Source organism: Rutilus rutilus, assembly GCF_951802725.1.
Source record: "Rutilus rutilus genome assembly, chromosome: 19".
Lineage (NCBI taxonomy): Eukaryota > Metazoa > Chordata > Actinopteri > Cypriniformes > Leuciscidae > Rutilus > Rutilus rutilus.
In genome coordinates, this window is record NC_140232.1 from 30,944,902 (window position 1) to 30,959,189 (window position 14,288).

The 14,288-nt window shown below is 37.8% G+C and overlaps 1 protein-coding gene across 2 annotated transcripts in view; it reads left to right on the forward strand.

Annotated features, from left to right (window-relative positions):
* Positions 1–376: 376 nt before the first annotated feature.
* hcfc1b (host cell factor C1b) overlaps positions 377–14,288 on the forward strand; it is a 30,009-nt gene continuing 16,097 nt past the window's right edge. For both annotated transcript variants that reach the window (XM_084389446.1, XM_084389447.1), the window contains exons 1-11: positions 377–514; positions 2,359–2,543; positions 3,787–3,935; positions 4,074–4,234; positions 4,315–4,523; positions 6,930–7,014; positions 8,014–8,120; positions 11,513–11,692; positions 12,512–12,835; positions 12,964–13,115; positions 13,572–13,760. In XM_084389446.1, the coding sequence (XP_084245572.1) occupies positions 2,369–2,543; positions 3,787–3,935; positions 4,074–4,234; positions 4,315–4,523; positions 6,930–7,014; positions 8,014–8,120; positions 11,513–11,692; positions 12,512–12,835; positions 12,964–13,115; positions 13,572–13,760 (1,731 nt within the window). In that variant the 5' untranslated portion in view covers positions 377–514; positions 2,359–2,368. The remainder of the gene's footprint in view (positions 515–2,358; positions 2,544–3,786; positions 3,936–4,073; positions 4,235–4,314; positions 4,524–6,929; positions 7,015–8,013; positions 8,121–11,512; positions 11,693–12,511; positions 12,836–12,963; positions 13,116–13,571; positions 13,761–14,288) is intronic.

Consider the following 14,288-nt stretch of genomic DNA (forward strand, 5'->3'; position numbering starts at 1 on the left):
AATATTTTGCCTTTTTGTCATCCAACAACATTCTAAACACAATATGGTTGCTTTCCAGAAAAAGTAGACAGATTTCAACTAATACACTCTCAAAAATAAAGGTTCTTTACTGGCATCTGTGGATCAACGAAGATCCATGGAACCTTTCCATTTCACCCAAAAATAATAATAATTATAGCCTCAAGTAAAAAAAAAAAGGTTCTTTTAATAACTGTTCAAAGTTTCTTGTGGTTCTTCTATTGCATCGTTGCAAAAAACACCTTTTGTAACCTTTATTTTTAAGAGTGCAAGTCATATCTTCCCAAAAAATATCTGAGAGCATACAGTAGGGATGCGCGCGCTCTAGAGGCTGAACTATTGAGCGCTTGTCAGTTGTCAAGAAGATGGCGGCTTCCTGGGCGGCATGAAAAGATGTAGAGTTAGCAATATCTACAGTGAAAGGCGCACCCAGGGTTGAATTCGTTCTCTGAGTCCTCTCTCGTGATTTTAAAATTAAGTTAACGAATCGGAACGAGTAAGTATTTTTGTGCCAGGCAATGACAGAATCCGAATATTTTGCAGCTTTCTGTGACGGCTAACGGTACATCCGCCATTTTTCTTGAGGGAAGCTAAGCGAGTAGCCAGAGACGAAACAATAACACAGGTTATTGAACTGTGCATCTCGAATAAAATGCCATTTGCAATTCTAACAGTAAATAAACATGAAACATGTAACATTTTCTCTGTTGTGCCAAATGAGTATGTAGAATTTGCAATGTTGTAATGAGCTATTTAGCATTGAAGCTATCTGGCTGCCCTGGATCTCATTGAACATTTTAGATAGAGTGCTAATGCGGCTAATAGCTAACAACAGCAGCAGCCGATGTACGTTCTTCTTTTTAGTCTTCTCAGCGCAGTTTTGTAGCAAGAAAATGTATATATTTAAAAGTAATATGGTGTATTTCTTTATAAATATATAAATGCATTTGGATGATTAAAAAAGCACTAAGCTTTTTTTCCAGAGGGGTGGATTGTTTGGATTGTTTATCAAGATGGCGGCACCCAGACAAGAGAGGCATGAAAAATGCACATATCACATAAACCTACGATATTAACCTCTATCAGCATTTATTTTAATGCGCACTTTAAACGTATGTTTTTTTTAATGTCCTTTAACAAATTTAAATCTCATGCGCGCTTCTTTTTATTATTTTTTTTATGCGCCTTATAGTTTTATGGTATGATTTCCGTGATATTACCTTCAATATTTTGATACTTTTTTGGAGATCGTCGTCCGTTTGTTACTTTATTTTTTAGACACATTTTTTGGGGAAATTTTTTTCGCCTCCCATTTTTAAAAATGATTTATTATTTTCACCACTCTTTTCTAATCACTCTTTTTTTTTTGTCGCCACCTATTATTTTATATTATTGGTTTCCATAGCTCAATTCTATACATTAGCTTGTATATGTGTTTGATTATTTTTTTTTTTTACCGTCACTTATTTTATTTTTTACTATTTATTTATTTTTCCACCGCCCATTTATATTCACAAGCTTGTATTTTTTTTAAAATATACCTATTTTTTTATTTGTTTATATCAACCATTTCTATACACTAGCTTGTACGTGTGTTTTTTTTTTACCGTCACTTTTTCTTTTTTACTATTTATTTATTTAATTTTTCCCACCGCCCATTTCTATTCACTAGCTTGTATGCGTTAGATTTTTTCCACCGCCCATTTTTGTTCACTAGCTTGTATGTGTTAGCTTAGCCCCGTTAGCAGCTAACTAGGCGCTCGTGCTGGTAGCGTTTAGCTAGCTTCTGCAAGATGGCGGCATACACATCCTCATCGAGCTTTTCTTTTTTTCTTAGAGACATTTAACCCAAACATGCTTTTTCGTTCACTATACGGAGATTCAAGAAAAAAATACACAGGAGCCCACCTGCATGTGATGTTGTGTATTTGTAGTTATTTTCCTTTATTTCTCCCGGAATTCGCGTTTCTTCAGCCGCCGGCGTCCGTCTATTTATTTTCTTCTCGTGATGAAAAGCGTCTTTTGCCGCTAAAATGGCGGTTCGCGCAGATTTGAGCGGCTAACATGCTAACCGGCCAACATTAATCACACGCTATACTTTTGGTTTCCGAAGCGCACAAACACTAATATTTGCTATAACGGGATTTTTAGTACATTTGGAGCAGCATTTGGCCAGAAATAAGCTTGTGGAATTCGAGCACAATTTGGTGACCTAGTTAGCTCGCGCGAGGCTACCTTGTACTAGCGGGCTAATCCGGTTAGCACAGAGATTTTGACACACGAATGCTGTTGAAATCCGAACTAAAAGCAGCGCTGTGCGTGGGATTTGTGTTTCGCTAGAGAACTGGACATGGCTTCTTCAGGCACCTCGGTTCTGCAGCCGCGCTGGAAGAGGGTTTTGGGCTGGTCTGGCCCGGTTCCTCGCCCGAGACACGGACACCGAGCTGTGGCCATTAAAGAGCTGATGGTGGTGTTCGGCGGAGGGAATGAAGGCATTGTGGATGAGCTGCACGTCTATAATACAGGTAAGGATGCTATTCTTTTATAATAAAGCGGTTATTTGTGCACGTACTTGCGTTGTATTTCAGTAGCATTTAGCTCACTTATGTTATTAGCCAAATCCGTTCTGCTATGTCTTGGTGGTCAGATGTGTTGTTTTGGTTTTTACAACCGCTGTTTGACAGCTAACATATTGTTGCATTTATGCAGGTTTACACAGCTGCTTCTATTTTTGTTTAGCAATAATTTCTGTACTAATTGCTTACATATACAATGTTAGCCAGGTGCATTAGCGCAGTTAGCGGCTAGACCAAATCTGCATAAGTGATCAGCTACCTAAGCTAACTAGCCGTAAAGAATGTGCACACAATAATAGTACACTTGCTTGTGCAATTCAAAACTCACACCGTCAAGTAACGTTAGTGTTTGCACTAACATTAGCGCACTTAATTTGGGTGCATCATCTGCAGAATATGACGTTGCACTTGTGTGCACGATGGAGTTGTTTTGTTTTAAGATGTTTATGTGTCAGCTAGCCAGCTAACGCTACAGCACTAGCCAAGCACTGGAACTGGCACGCCAAGAAAAATGCAAAGAGAAATGGCGGGTTAAAAGAACGCCACCTACGTCATCACAACACACACGCCCCGCCCACAGTATTTCCCGCATTTCCATGTGAATAGTGAATACTTCTAGGATGAATGGAAGAGTTTGTGATTCACGGAATTTCTGATGTGGATCATTTTAGTGATTTTTAAATAGTGTTGGAAAATTTTGATACGTCTGGGGAATGTTATGAACCAGTAAGAAGTAGATTCACTCCAAAAAGCATAGTTTTACATTGAAAATATATATAAATACTATATATTATTATTAAGATCATGATTTAAAGATGCCCTACATTTGCATGTTGCTCATTGGAAGCTGTTTGTAATTATGCAGAACCAGTATCATTCATTGAGATACTATTATAGTGTCTATACTAGATGCTGTTACAGATTTAATATTTTGAATTCGTTTTTTTATTTATTTTTATTTTAGTAGTTGTTTTTAATTTTTTTACACAGTTAAACTAAATTAAAATGAGAAATGCTGAGCTGAAATATTATTTAATTGTTTAACGTTTTCATTTTTCAGTTAACGAAAATGTTTTAGTTAACTAATTACCATGTTCAGAACAGACTGAAAGAATGTGATGCATTGCAAGACGCCACTGAAAGAACTTTATTCATCTGAACCACAATGACGCAACTATGTGTTTCTCAACAGCCACCAATCAGTGGTTTATTCCTGCTGTCAGGGGTGACATTCCTCCCGGCTGCGCTGCATATGGATTTGTGTGTGACGGCACGAGACTTCTTGTGTTTGGGGGCATGGTTGAGTACGGAAAATACAGCAACGATCTTTATGAACTACAGGTAAGCCTATCAGCACCATCTTTAAATCTCAAAGGTAGAGCTTAAAAGACGATGCTGTTGTTTTCATTACCTCTTTCTCATAGCATCAGCCCTAACGTTTCTAATATTTCTCTAATTTCTGTCAAATACTTCAAACAGGCCAGTAGATGGGAGTGGAAACGTTTAAAGCCCAAAGCCCCCAAAAATGGCCCACCACCATGTCCTCGCCTGGGACACAGCTTTTCTCTTGTTGGAAACAAATGCTACTTGTTTGGTGGACTGGCAAATGACAGTGAAGATCCCAAAAACAATATTCCCAGGTAAAAGACAGAACCAAACTAATTCATGAATGTTTGAGCAGCAGATCCACAGTTGATTTATTTCTCCATTTTTACACCAGATACCTGAATGACCTCTACACACTCGAACTACGCCCGGGGTCAAACATAGCAGGCTGGGACATCCCTATTACGTACGGTGTGCTTCCCCCTCCTCGCGAGAGCCACACTGCTGTTGTCTACACAGAGAAAACGTCCAAAAAGTCTCGTCTCATCATCTACGGCGGCATGAGTGGTTGCCGTCTTGGAGACCTCTGGACTTTAGACATAGGTGAGAGAAAGTATTCATAGTTTTCAGTCACGTGACTGAAACGGAGGCCTGGAAGGCAAAACATTCATAGAACTGCAACACAGGCCTGTCAATTTTTTATCTGTTTCAATCAACAAGCATGTAGATCACCTCTCAATAGAAGGAAAACTAAAACCCAACAAAGTGTAAGTTTTGAGCATTTGTGATCCATATACAGCACCTGCTGCAGTATTTCTATCACTTAAAACAGCAGGACATTGTTATCAGGGCTCCAGACTAACTTTTTTTACTTGGAGCGCTGTAGCCCCTGACTGAACATTTTAGGAGTGCAAGCAGAAAATTTAGTTGCACACCTTAAATCAGCTTGCAATGCAATTATTTAAATTACCCACAAAATAACTGTAATACTGACCAATTCTTTAATAATAAATAGGCTTAACGTACAGATATTACAATGTGCAGTTTTATTTTAAGTTCACAGGCTCCAGACTAACATCTGAGGGCAGCAGCACCAGAGCCACTGAGTTCTACAAAAATCTGATAGCACTGGGGCTGGCAATAAAGCACTAAGCTTAATTTAGGGTGTAGATGAAATTTTCTTTAATTATTATCATTCATAATGTCTTAATATTAATTAAAAAGCAAAACGAGAGAGAAAATTGATATTAGGGAGTCAAAATAGCCAATAAGCATCCTACTGTTTACAATGGTAATTTTTATTTTTATTTTTATTTATTTTATAAAAAAAAGAAAAAGATTTCCTACATCTTAACATTTTTAGACAATCTTTGAAGGATGAACAAAAATTGTGTAGGTCATCACATTAAAAATAACATTTATATATAATATTATAGATTTGAAGTGCTAAAAAAAGATGCGTAGTAAGTTACTTGTAAGCGTTTGACTATTTCTGTCCCAATACCATAGTTATGGTTAGAGTTATTACTACATTAGACTAAATCCATGGTGAATGTTGCTGATTTGTGGACTTAAAGCCTTCTGTAAGTGTTTCTCCTGGTTTCCATGTCAGCGCTGTTTGATCTGATATCTATGGTTTATAACAGAGAACTCTGCGCCGAATCGGAATGTTTCTCACTGGATCTCGCAGCGATGATGTTATTAATTCTGAGGCGAATTCAATGGATTTCTTCACTGGATCTCCAGAGTCTGGATCTCCTAGTAACAGTGTTGCGAGATCGAGATCGGCCCGCGACTGGCAAGTTCGGGGCGCTGCGCTGTCTGTTGTTGGTCCGAACTAATAAACGGTCCGTGAAGCATAAATAAGTAGCGCATTTTCGTTCCGCTTTCATTTTGTTTGCATTCGCTGCTCGGCAACGCTGTGGTCGCGCCAGCAGAAAAAAATGGTCGCAAAATGCGACCAATTGGTCGCAGTCTGGAGCCCTGGTTATGAAAAACACTTAATGTACTAAAACAGTGATAAAGTATCAAATTAAGTATACACCATTTTAATCATGCATACTATATACAGGCAAGCAGATGACCCCAGAAAATGAACGCATGCAAATTAATTAATGTAATGCGGAACTACTGTTAGATACGCGGGTTCTTTAGGGACACGTAATCTGTATCTCCGCTTTACCTCACAGGCTGTGATGTCAAGATTGCAATGCTGGAATATGTTGTGTGTGTGTGTGTGTGTGTTTGTGAGAGAGAGAGAGAGAGGCGCGGGCGTGATCGAACAGTGGAAACAAAAAACATACTCCGTCATTTTGTTCATAGAACATCATTCAAACTGCATAAGTGTTTACTTATATTTGTGTACACTCGCAATAAAACACAACATTGTGCTTTTGTCAAACTGTAAACTCTTGTCAAACTGTAACCTACAACTGTCACCCAACACAGCAAGTTACACATTCTACATTGATGTGAACATAGAAAATGTTTTTAATGGTAGTATTATTTTATACAGAAATACATTATTTATAATTCAGATGAGAATAAAGTTAGTGTTAATTAAAATTTTGAAATATTGCAAATTAATTTTAAATTCATTCAGGTACGATTATCAAACATATCTCAAGGTCTTTTTGTCTTTTTATTAATTTAATTAATAAACTAATTATATAAAACTATTGTCAATGCACTACAAATAAACTGGTTCTATGCCTTTACTTTATTAATAAAACTTATTTAAAAAATACAAGGCGTAAGACACTTATTTTCCTTTGGTGGTACATCCTGTTAAAAAAATAAACAAAATTGCCTTCTACATTTTTGTTTTGCTTTTCCCTCCATTGTACTCGTACCGAACCGTGACTTCTGTGTACCGTTCCACCCCTAATGGAAACGCGTGTTGCGTTTATATTCTGGGTTTATCTGCTCCAGGTGATCGTTCCTATAAGGGTGTGTGATATCAAGGGAAAACTATGAATTGGCTTAAATTGCGCTCACTCTGTTTTGCAGATACTTTAACCTGGAACAAACCTGCCATAAGTGGAGCGGCACCTTTGCCCCGTAGTCTCCACTCTGCCACCACTATAACCAACAAGTAAGTTAAATAACTTTCTCAAGCTTGTTTGAACATTACGATGTTCATTTAAACATTGACTGTCTTCAAGATTGGAAATGATTGATGAGAAACCAGTACTGCATTTTGGGTGCAGAATTTAAGGTGACATCGAATCATAAATTACTTTCAGAGTAGGCTTGCTGCGGTAGTCTGTGTTACACGGTGTTTCGGCCATACACTGATTACATCATCCGCCCCCACTGTCGTTTAGCTTTTTTATAGAAATAAAAACCTTATTTAGTTAAGTTGGACGATGGATGCTACAATTATAAACTGAAAGCGTCTGCTTGCTCCATACAGCACGAGCTGCAGAGTCGCAGCACAGTGCAGCAGGAGTCAGATTTCACTTATCACGTGACGAGAGTAAGGAGAGATGACTGACAAGACGATGGCAGAGGATTTGGTGCGCAACAGATCCTGAGCGTCAATGACAAATATCTAATCTTGTAAAATGTGGGGTCAGTACCGCCGCTCCCTATACACAGAGTATGCGTGACTGCGAATTCGAAAGTGAAAAGCGAGAGCACATTCAAAAGTGATTTAAATTCCCCGCATATTGATAGCGACTCCCTCATGTCTGCCAAGTATGATAGTGCCTCCCCCCGTTTACTGTCTTAAAGTAAACCGTGTATGAAAAACTATTATTGCGTTTGTAATTCATAATAGAAAGGCAAGTGCTGCTCATATAGCGTTGGCATTCAGCGAACCTGGCAAATGATCGGCTTTATATCGAATATCGGCATCTGCAATGGCCATTAAAAAAAATTTACATTGGTTGACCATTAAAACAGTTGTTTGTTTAAATTATCTTGCATTTAAATAACAAATTTCCTTTTGGAAGTGAATAAAATTAAGTACCTCCCACAGTTTTTAGTTTTTACCTCACAGAAGAAAAATGTGTTGTGAATGCCTTTCCATGTTTACTTTAATAGTGACTTTGGTGTGGACTTCACTAACTTTGGTCTCATGTGTTTGTAGGATGTTTGTGTTTGGTGGATGGGTCCCTCTGGTTATGGATGATGTCAAAGTAGCCACACACGAGAAGGAGTGGAAGTGCACTAACACTTTGGCCTGCTTAAATCTAGGTATGTTTAAGGTGCAGCAAGCGATTTCTGAGACACACTGTTAATATTTGAAATCGACAAACAAACACACCTCTCCCTTAATTGCTCCGCCCCCAAAATAACAAACACGCTGTGCAACACAGGATCCACTAAAGTCTTGTTTATATTTTTACCTGGCTACCCACCGCGAGCCTCCGCTGATTGCGCGTGCTCATCCCCAAACGGACGAGGCATTAATACTTGACGCACTCGGCGCTGTGCTATTCTTAAAAACGCATATGGCGACTCATAGTAATTGTCCTCTAAACCAGCGGTCCCCAACCTTTTTTGCGCCACGGACCGGTTTAATATCAGACAATATTTTCACGGACCGGCCTTTAAGGTGCGGCGGATAAATACAACAAAATATAAAAAATATATAAAAAATAATTAAATATAATAATAAACGCGAATCCAATGTGTAGGCTTACTTGCAATTTTATTAGCAGGGTACTCGTAATATCGCGCCTAAAGACAACTGAGAAAGCCTGAACACAAACAAAAAGCCCCCCAAAAGAAAAAAAATCTCCATGTTTACGGTGCTGATGCGATGTAAGGGTGGCGCTGCCAATAAAGCACCTAAAAGCTGTCACAAAGAACCGATTTTAAGAACCAAAATTAATGATTATGAATATGTAAAATATAGCAGGAGACATTTTAATTGTTTAATAATAAACAAGTGTTTTCTGTGCAAAGATGAAGTTGACAATGCTGACTCGATCTTCGCAGTATGCCTAGTGAACGCGCCAGAGAGAAATGCACATTTCATACGAATTACATAAGCAGAGAACAGTCAGTTTTCTTTTGTTTTGAATTGTTCTGTTTAAAATTAGACATTTCAAGCTTTCTATGTCTCAGGTCTGTGAGGCAAGTAGGCTACCTTATACGCTGAATTTCGGTTAATTTATGAGATCAGCTCCAGTTCACGCGCCCGCCGCCCGCGCCTCCGTGTCCTGATTAAATATTTTCTATTATATTTACTTCTTATTAAATCCAGGCAATTGGGTGATGAAACATTGATTAAAATTAAGATACAATTAATACAAAACGAAATACAATTTAAAGACAGGCTTTTTGCTTTCTGTCTGAGGTCTCTGTGAAAGTTTTAAAGCAGTCTTTTTGTGCCGCTTTCAGAGCGCTCACGTCCGTAAGGGTGAACTGTCCCATCCGAACAATTATTATTATTATTATTATTATTATTTTTTTTTTTTTGTGAAATAGGCTACATTTCTAAATTAATGCGACTTAGGCTATATTATGTTTTTTCTTCTTCATGACGCATTTTTTTACTGATGCGACATATACTCCGGAGCGATTTATAGTCCGGAAAATACGTTAAGTTATTCTTTCTGTGAGGCCCGGTACCAAATGTCCCACGGACCGGTACCGGTCCGCGGCCCGGGGGTTGGGGACCTCTGCTCTAAACCAGCAGGAAGCAGCGGTGAGAAGTAAGGTAACACATGTGACGATGTTTGTTTTGATTACACTTCACCAAACCCACACTGCAAAAGAAACAAAGAATCGTCTAACACCCAGTAAACCTTGAGATTATTACTTGTGACATTAGAACAAAATATGGAGAACATGTATATAAAACTAAATTAAACAACAATTTCATTAAATAATTTCATTTAGTATCGAGAATTATCTTTTTAGTTAATTTTTTTAAAGGCTTATCTTTGCTATTGTAGGCTTGTTTTGTAATTGTAAAGTTGGACATCTTCGGAAGCGGAGTCGTGCGCAAAATAAAAGCAAAGCAACCTTGGTTGCTGTTTTCGGGCCTTAATTCCCGCTCTCTAACATTATCTCTAGTGCTGGAAATATTTTCCAATATTGATGCAGATCCTAGCTCTTGCCTGATCGTAACCCATTTATTTCCAGTTATCTTCCTCTGACCTTTTTCTCTTCGGTAATATCTCAGCCATCTCACTTTCTACAGTCTTTCTTTCAACATTCAAATCTCACTTTAGCTCACTCTCTCCTCCCCCATCATGAGTGGATACGCCCCCTATTGCTGATTGGCTACAATAATGTTTTGGTGCTCTGTGGATTGGTCTGATCCACTTCATTTTTTTCTCCTATTTATGCAGCCAGGACTATGTACAAACACAATATGTTTTTCAGCACATACACCCAGCAAATATTAACAATAAATACATTGTTTTTTTAGGTGTTAACGCTTGCTGCACCTTTAAATAAAAAGGGCTCTATTTTATTGAGGCCTAAATTGAGCAAAATATGCAACTTGATGCAGTTTCTGATATTCATATGGCCAAAAATAATGTAAATCTATTAGATTTTTATAATAGTATAGCAGACTACTTGCGTAATGCATACTGTATAAATAGTTCTTGTCGCTCTATAGTTCCCAGTTACATATCTTAGTAAAATTATATTTAAATGCTTAGTGTTATGATCAAAGCTCTGTAGATTTTATTGTGGTCAAAACAATGAAATGCATTACAATGATGATTGGGAGATGTACAAATAAATGTTCCTCAAAAGCCTGATGTATGATATTTGATACTTAGATTTTAACATGATTTTTCTATTAAAAATTGTGTAATCAAGTAAACCTTTAGAAAATCTGTAAAAAAAAAAAAAAAAAAAAATAGTTTACACTTGTACCACAACCTGAAGGTGGATGCTTTTAGAATTATACTAAAATGCCTTTTGCTAAAAAATGAAGTGTTAGGGCTGTCAAATTAAAACTTGAATTTCGAATATTCATCGAATAAAAAAAAAAAAATCCACATTCGAATGCAAAAATGGTGTATTTGAATTTTAGGTGTGCGTCTGGCAGCTGTATCACTGGTACATGAGATGTGATGGTGTAAGAGTCGTTATTGTGTTTTGCTTTTGTTAGCCTGTCCAGTTAAACCCACTAGATGCGGAGCTGCTGCGTTGTTTATTCAAAACATTGCAGAAATAGAGAAGCTCAATGCAAAGAAGATCTTAAACGTTATGCACTTTATTTTTGCACCGTCATGTTATATCATTGCTTTGACAAAAAAAATGTATGCAGTGCCTTTTATATTTTGCTCATTGCACCAAAAGCTTTCTTCCCCTAACTGAAATTATGCCTTTTAAATTAGAATATTAGTAATATTTAAATTAAAAAAACCTTTAGTTCTTCAGCCATTTTGACAGCCCTATTAATTAGACTACAAAAGGCATGTAGTAGATTGAGGTTTTTCAGCAAAGTTTTGGTCATGTTGATTATTTAGAGGCCTTAGCAATTTCTGTATCAAATATGATAGAGTGGGCTTTATCGGGTTAAAAGAGAACTGTCTCTGATTACTTAAAATGCTTCCTCTGCTCATAGTTCACAGCTTATGTGTTTTATCATTGCTGATCTTGACCTTTTCCTTCAGACTCGATGTCGTGGGAAACAATCTTGATGGACACTCTGGAGGATAATATCCCACGGGCCAGAGCTGGACACTGCTCTGTTGCTATTAACAATAGGCTGTACGTCTGGAGTGGAAGGGACGGCTATCGCAAAGCCTGGAACAACCAAGTTTGCTGCAAAGATCTGTGGTATTTGGAGACAGGTGAGTTGAGTTGATAAAAATCCATTCTTAGATGCGTCTCGATCTTCAACGACTGATTCGGTTCTGAAAACCTGAGAATCAATTCTGAGCTTAATTTTTAACAATGTATTTCAGTGTTTTCCCTTCCAAATACTCTGAGAAAGCATAATTTATACAGTTTGGAATGCAGTATAAATTTGATGCACATAACTCACTTGCTGATAGATGTCTGCTTTCTAAAGCTCACATGCACTTTTGTCTGTTTGTTCTGAAGGAGCACGACTGTATAAGTGGTTAAATTAACTTGCATCTCCCAATGCTTTATGATGCGTCAATAACGGTTTTGGTGTGTCCCAGGCCTTAAGGACAAGACAACACATCTGATATGTTCAAACAAGTGAAGTCTTTGAGCGAGTAATTTAATCATTTATTCAAACCGATTAAAAAAAATTATATTCAAAATTTTTTATTTTTTAAAAACTGGATCATGAATCATGATCTCTTTTAAACAATTTTTTTTACATTTTATTCTCAGTTTATCCAGAATCATGCAGCTCTAATATATTGTATAAAACAATATATACATAAAGGTGACTTGTCTACTTAGTTATATTTAGTTAGTTAATAGTTCTTAACACACATTTGTCCTGATTTATTAATGTGTAATTATTTAAAAACGTAATTAATAAAAATGCACACGTTTTATAAGAACTCCCTAATTAATATGAAAAAAGTGTAGATCGTTCCAGAATCAGATCATGAGTTGCCTAAAGATTCCCACCCCTAGTATTACCATCTCAAACAACATTTAAAATGCATAATCTCGTATTTTGCTATCAGATCGTCCTCAGCCCCCATCACGTGTTCAGCTGGTCCGTGCCAACACTAACTCTCTGGAGGTGAGCTGGGGGGCAGTGCCTACCGCCGACACTTACCTGCTGCAGCTACAGAAATACGACATCCCTGCTGCAACAGCTGCCACATCGCCAACAGTCAACCCCATCCAGTCTTTACCCATCAACTCGCCTAGGAGTCCGGTGCCCGCCACTGCTGCTCCTGCAGCTCAGAGCATGCCCCTCTCTGGGGTCACACTGGTGCCACAAGTCCCTTCCCCCACAACCGCCATGCCAACCAGCCCGCTTGCAGCCTCACCTCGTGGACCAGGTACAAATTACTTAATGAATGGCTTTTTGCAATTTGCAGACTGCTGTGCAGTGTTTTACTTTCTGTAAATAATAATACTAATAACTATTTGTGATATTACCAACCCTAACTTATTCTTTTCATTCCAGCTATTCTTAAAGTGGCAGCGCCTCATTCGACCCCCGGGACGTCAGTCGTTACAGTGCGTCAGGCCACTCCTGGAGGAAAATCCCCAGTCACTGTTACATCACTTCCTGCAGGTGTCCGCATGGTTGTCCCCGCACAGAGCACCCAGGGGACGGTATGTAGACGATCAATATAAATCTTAAATTAGGGCTGCACGATTAATCAAAATAAAACTTAAATCGCAGTGTCACAAAGGCTGCTTTAGTAGCTAATTGAATAATTGTAAATGTTACAGTTGTAGTGTAAAATAAAATGTATGCATTATTAAATACTTTATTTTACAGTGCAATATTACAATACATTTTTTTCTTCTTTTTAGTATTTTTCTATATTAACTAACAAAACTTAATAAAATAGTTATTGATATAATTTATTATACATTTATTTATAGTCATATTGATATAAAACCACACATTTTGGCCAAATTGTGCAGCCCTATAAACAAGCACAGGAGGGGGAAAATCACAATTCTGTTCCTCCCCAAATCGTGCAAGCCCTGTCTTCAATTTTAGTGTCCAGTGTTAAATTTGCATTTAAACCTTAAATGCACTGTAACTGTTTCTGTCTCTAGCCAATGGGCAGCAGCCCTCAGATGAGTGGAATGGCTGCTTTGGCTGCAGCTGCAGCCGCCACACAGAAGATCCCGCCCTCTTCCACTGTGCTAAATGTTCCAGCTGGAGCCACCATCATGAAAACCGTCAATGTTACTCCTGGATCCACAACTCTGCCGGCTACTGTCAAAGTAGCTTCACCTGTAATGGTAAGTGTCATCTCGAGTAACCAGATCTTTGAATAAACATTATAAAGCAGAAGTCTTCAACCCTACCCCTGGAGACCCACTGTCCTGCAAAGTATATATTTTTTATTTTTTATTTATTTAATCAAGGACAGTACACATTAATAATACCATAACCATATGTAAAATGCGACAGATTTAGCCAACACTGGCTAATTTTCATCCGTTGTCCCTTCTGCAGGTTGATGTTAAGGACATATACAGCACAATACAGAAAAATAACAAATAAAAAACGACCATACCAGAATACCTATAAATGTTCACAATTTTGATTTAACATTAACCATCTTTTCAGCTTTTTTGAGAAACCACAATGACCTGTTATTTGTTTTAATTCTTTCAACTCCGTTGGAAGTCTATTCCATTCATGTGTTCCTCTAAAAGCCAAAGATAGCTGACCAAAGGTAGTTTTTCTTAATGGCACCTTACAATCACCCCTAATACCAGCTCGTGTATACCGTCCTGTTAGCTATATCTAATCTGATGTTGTGC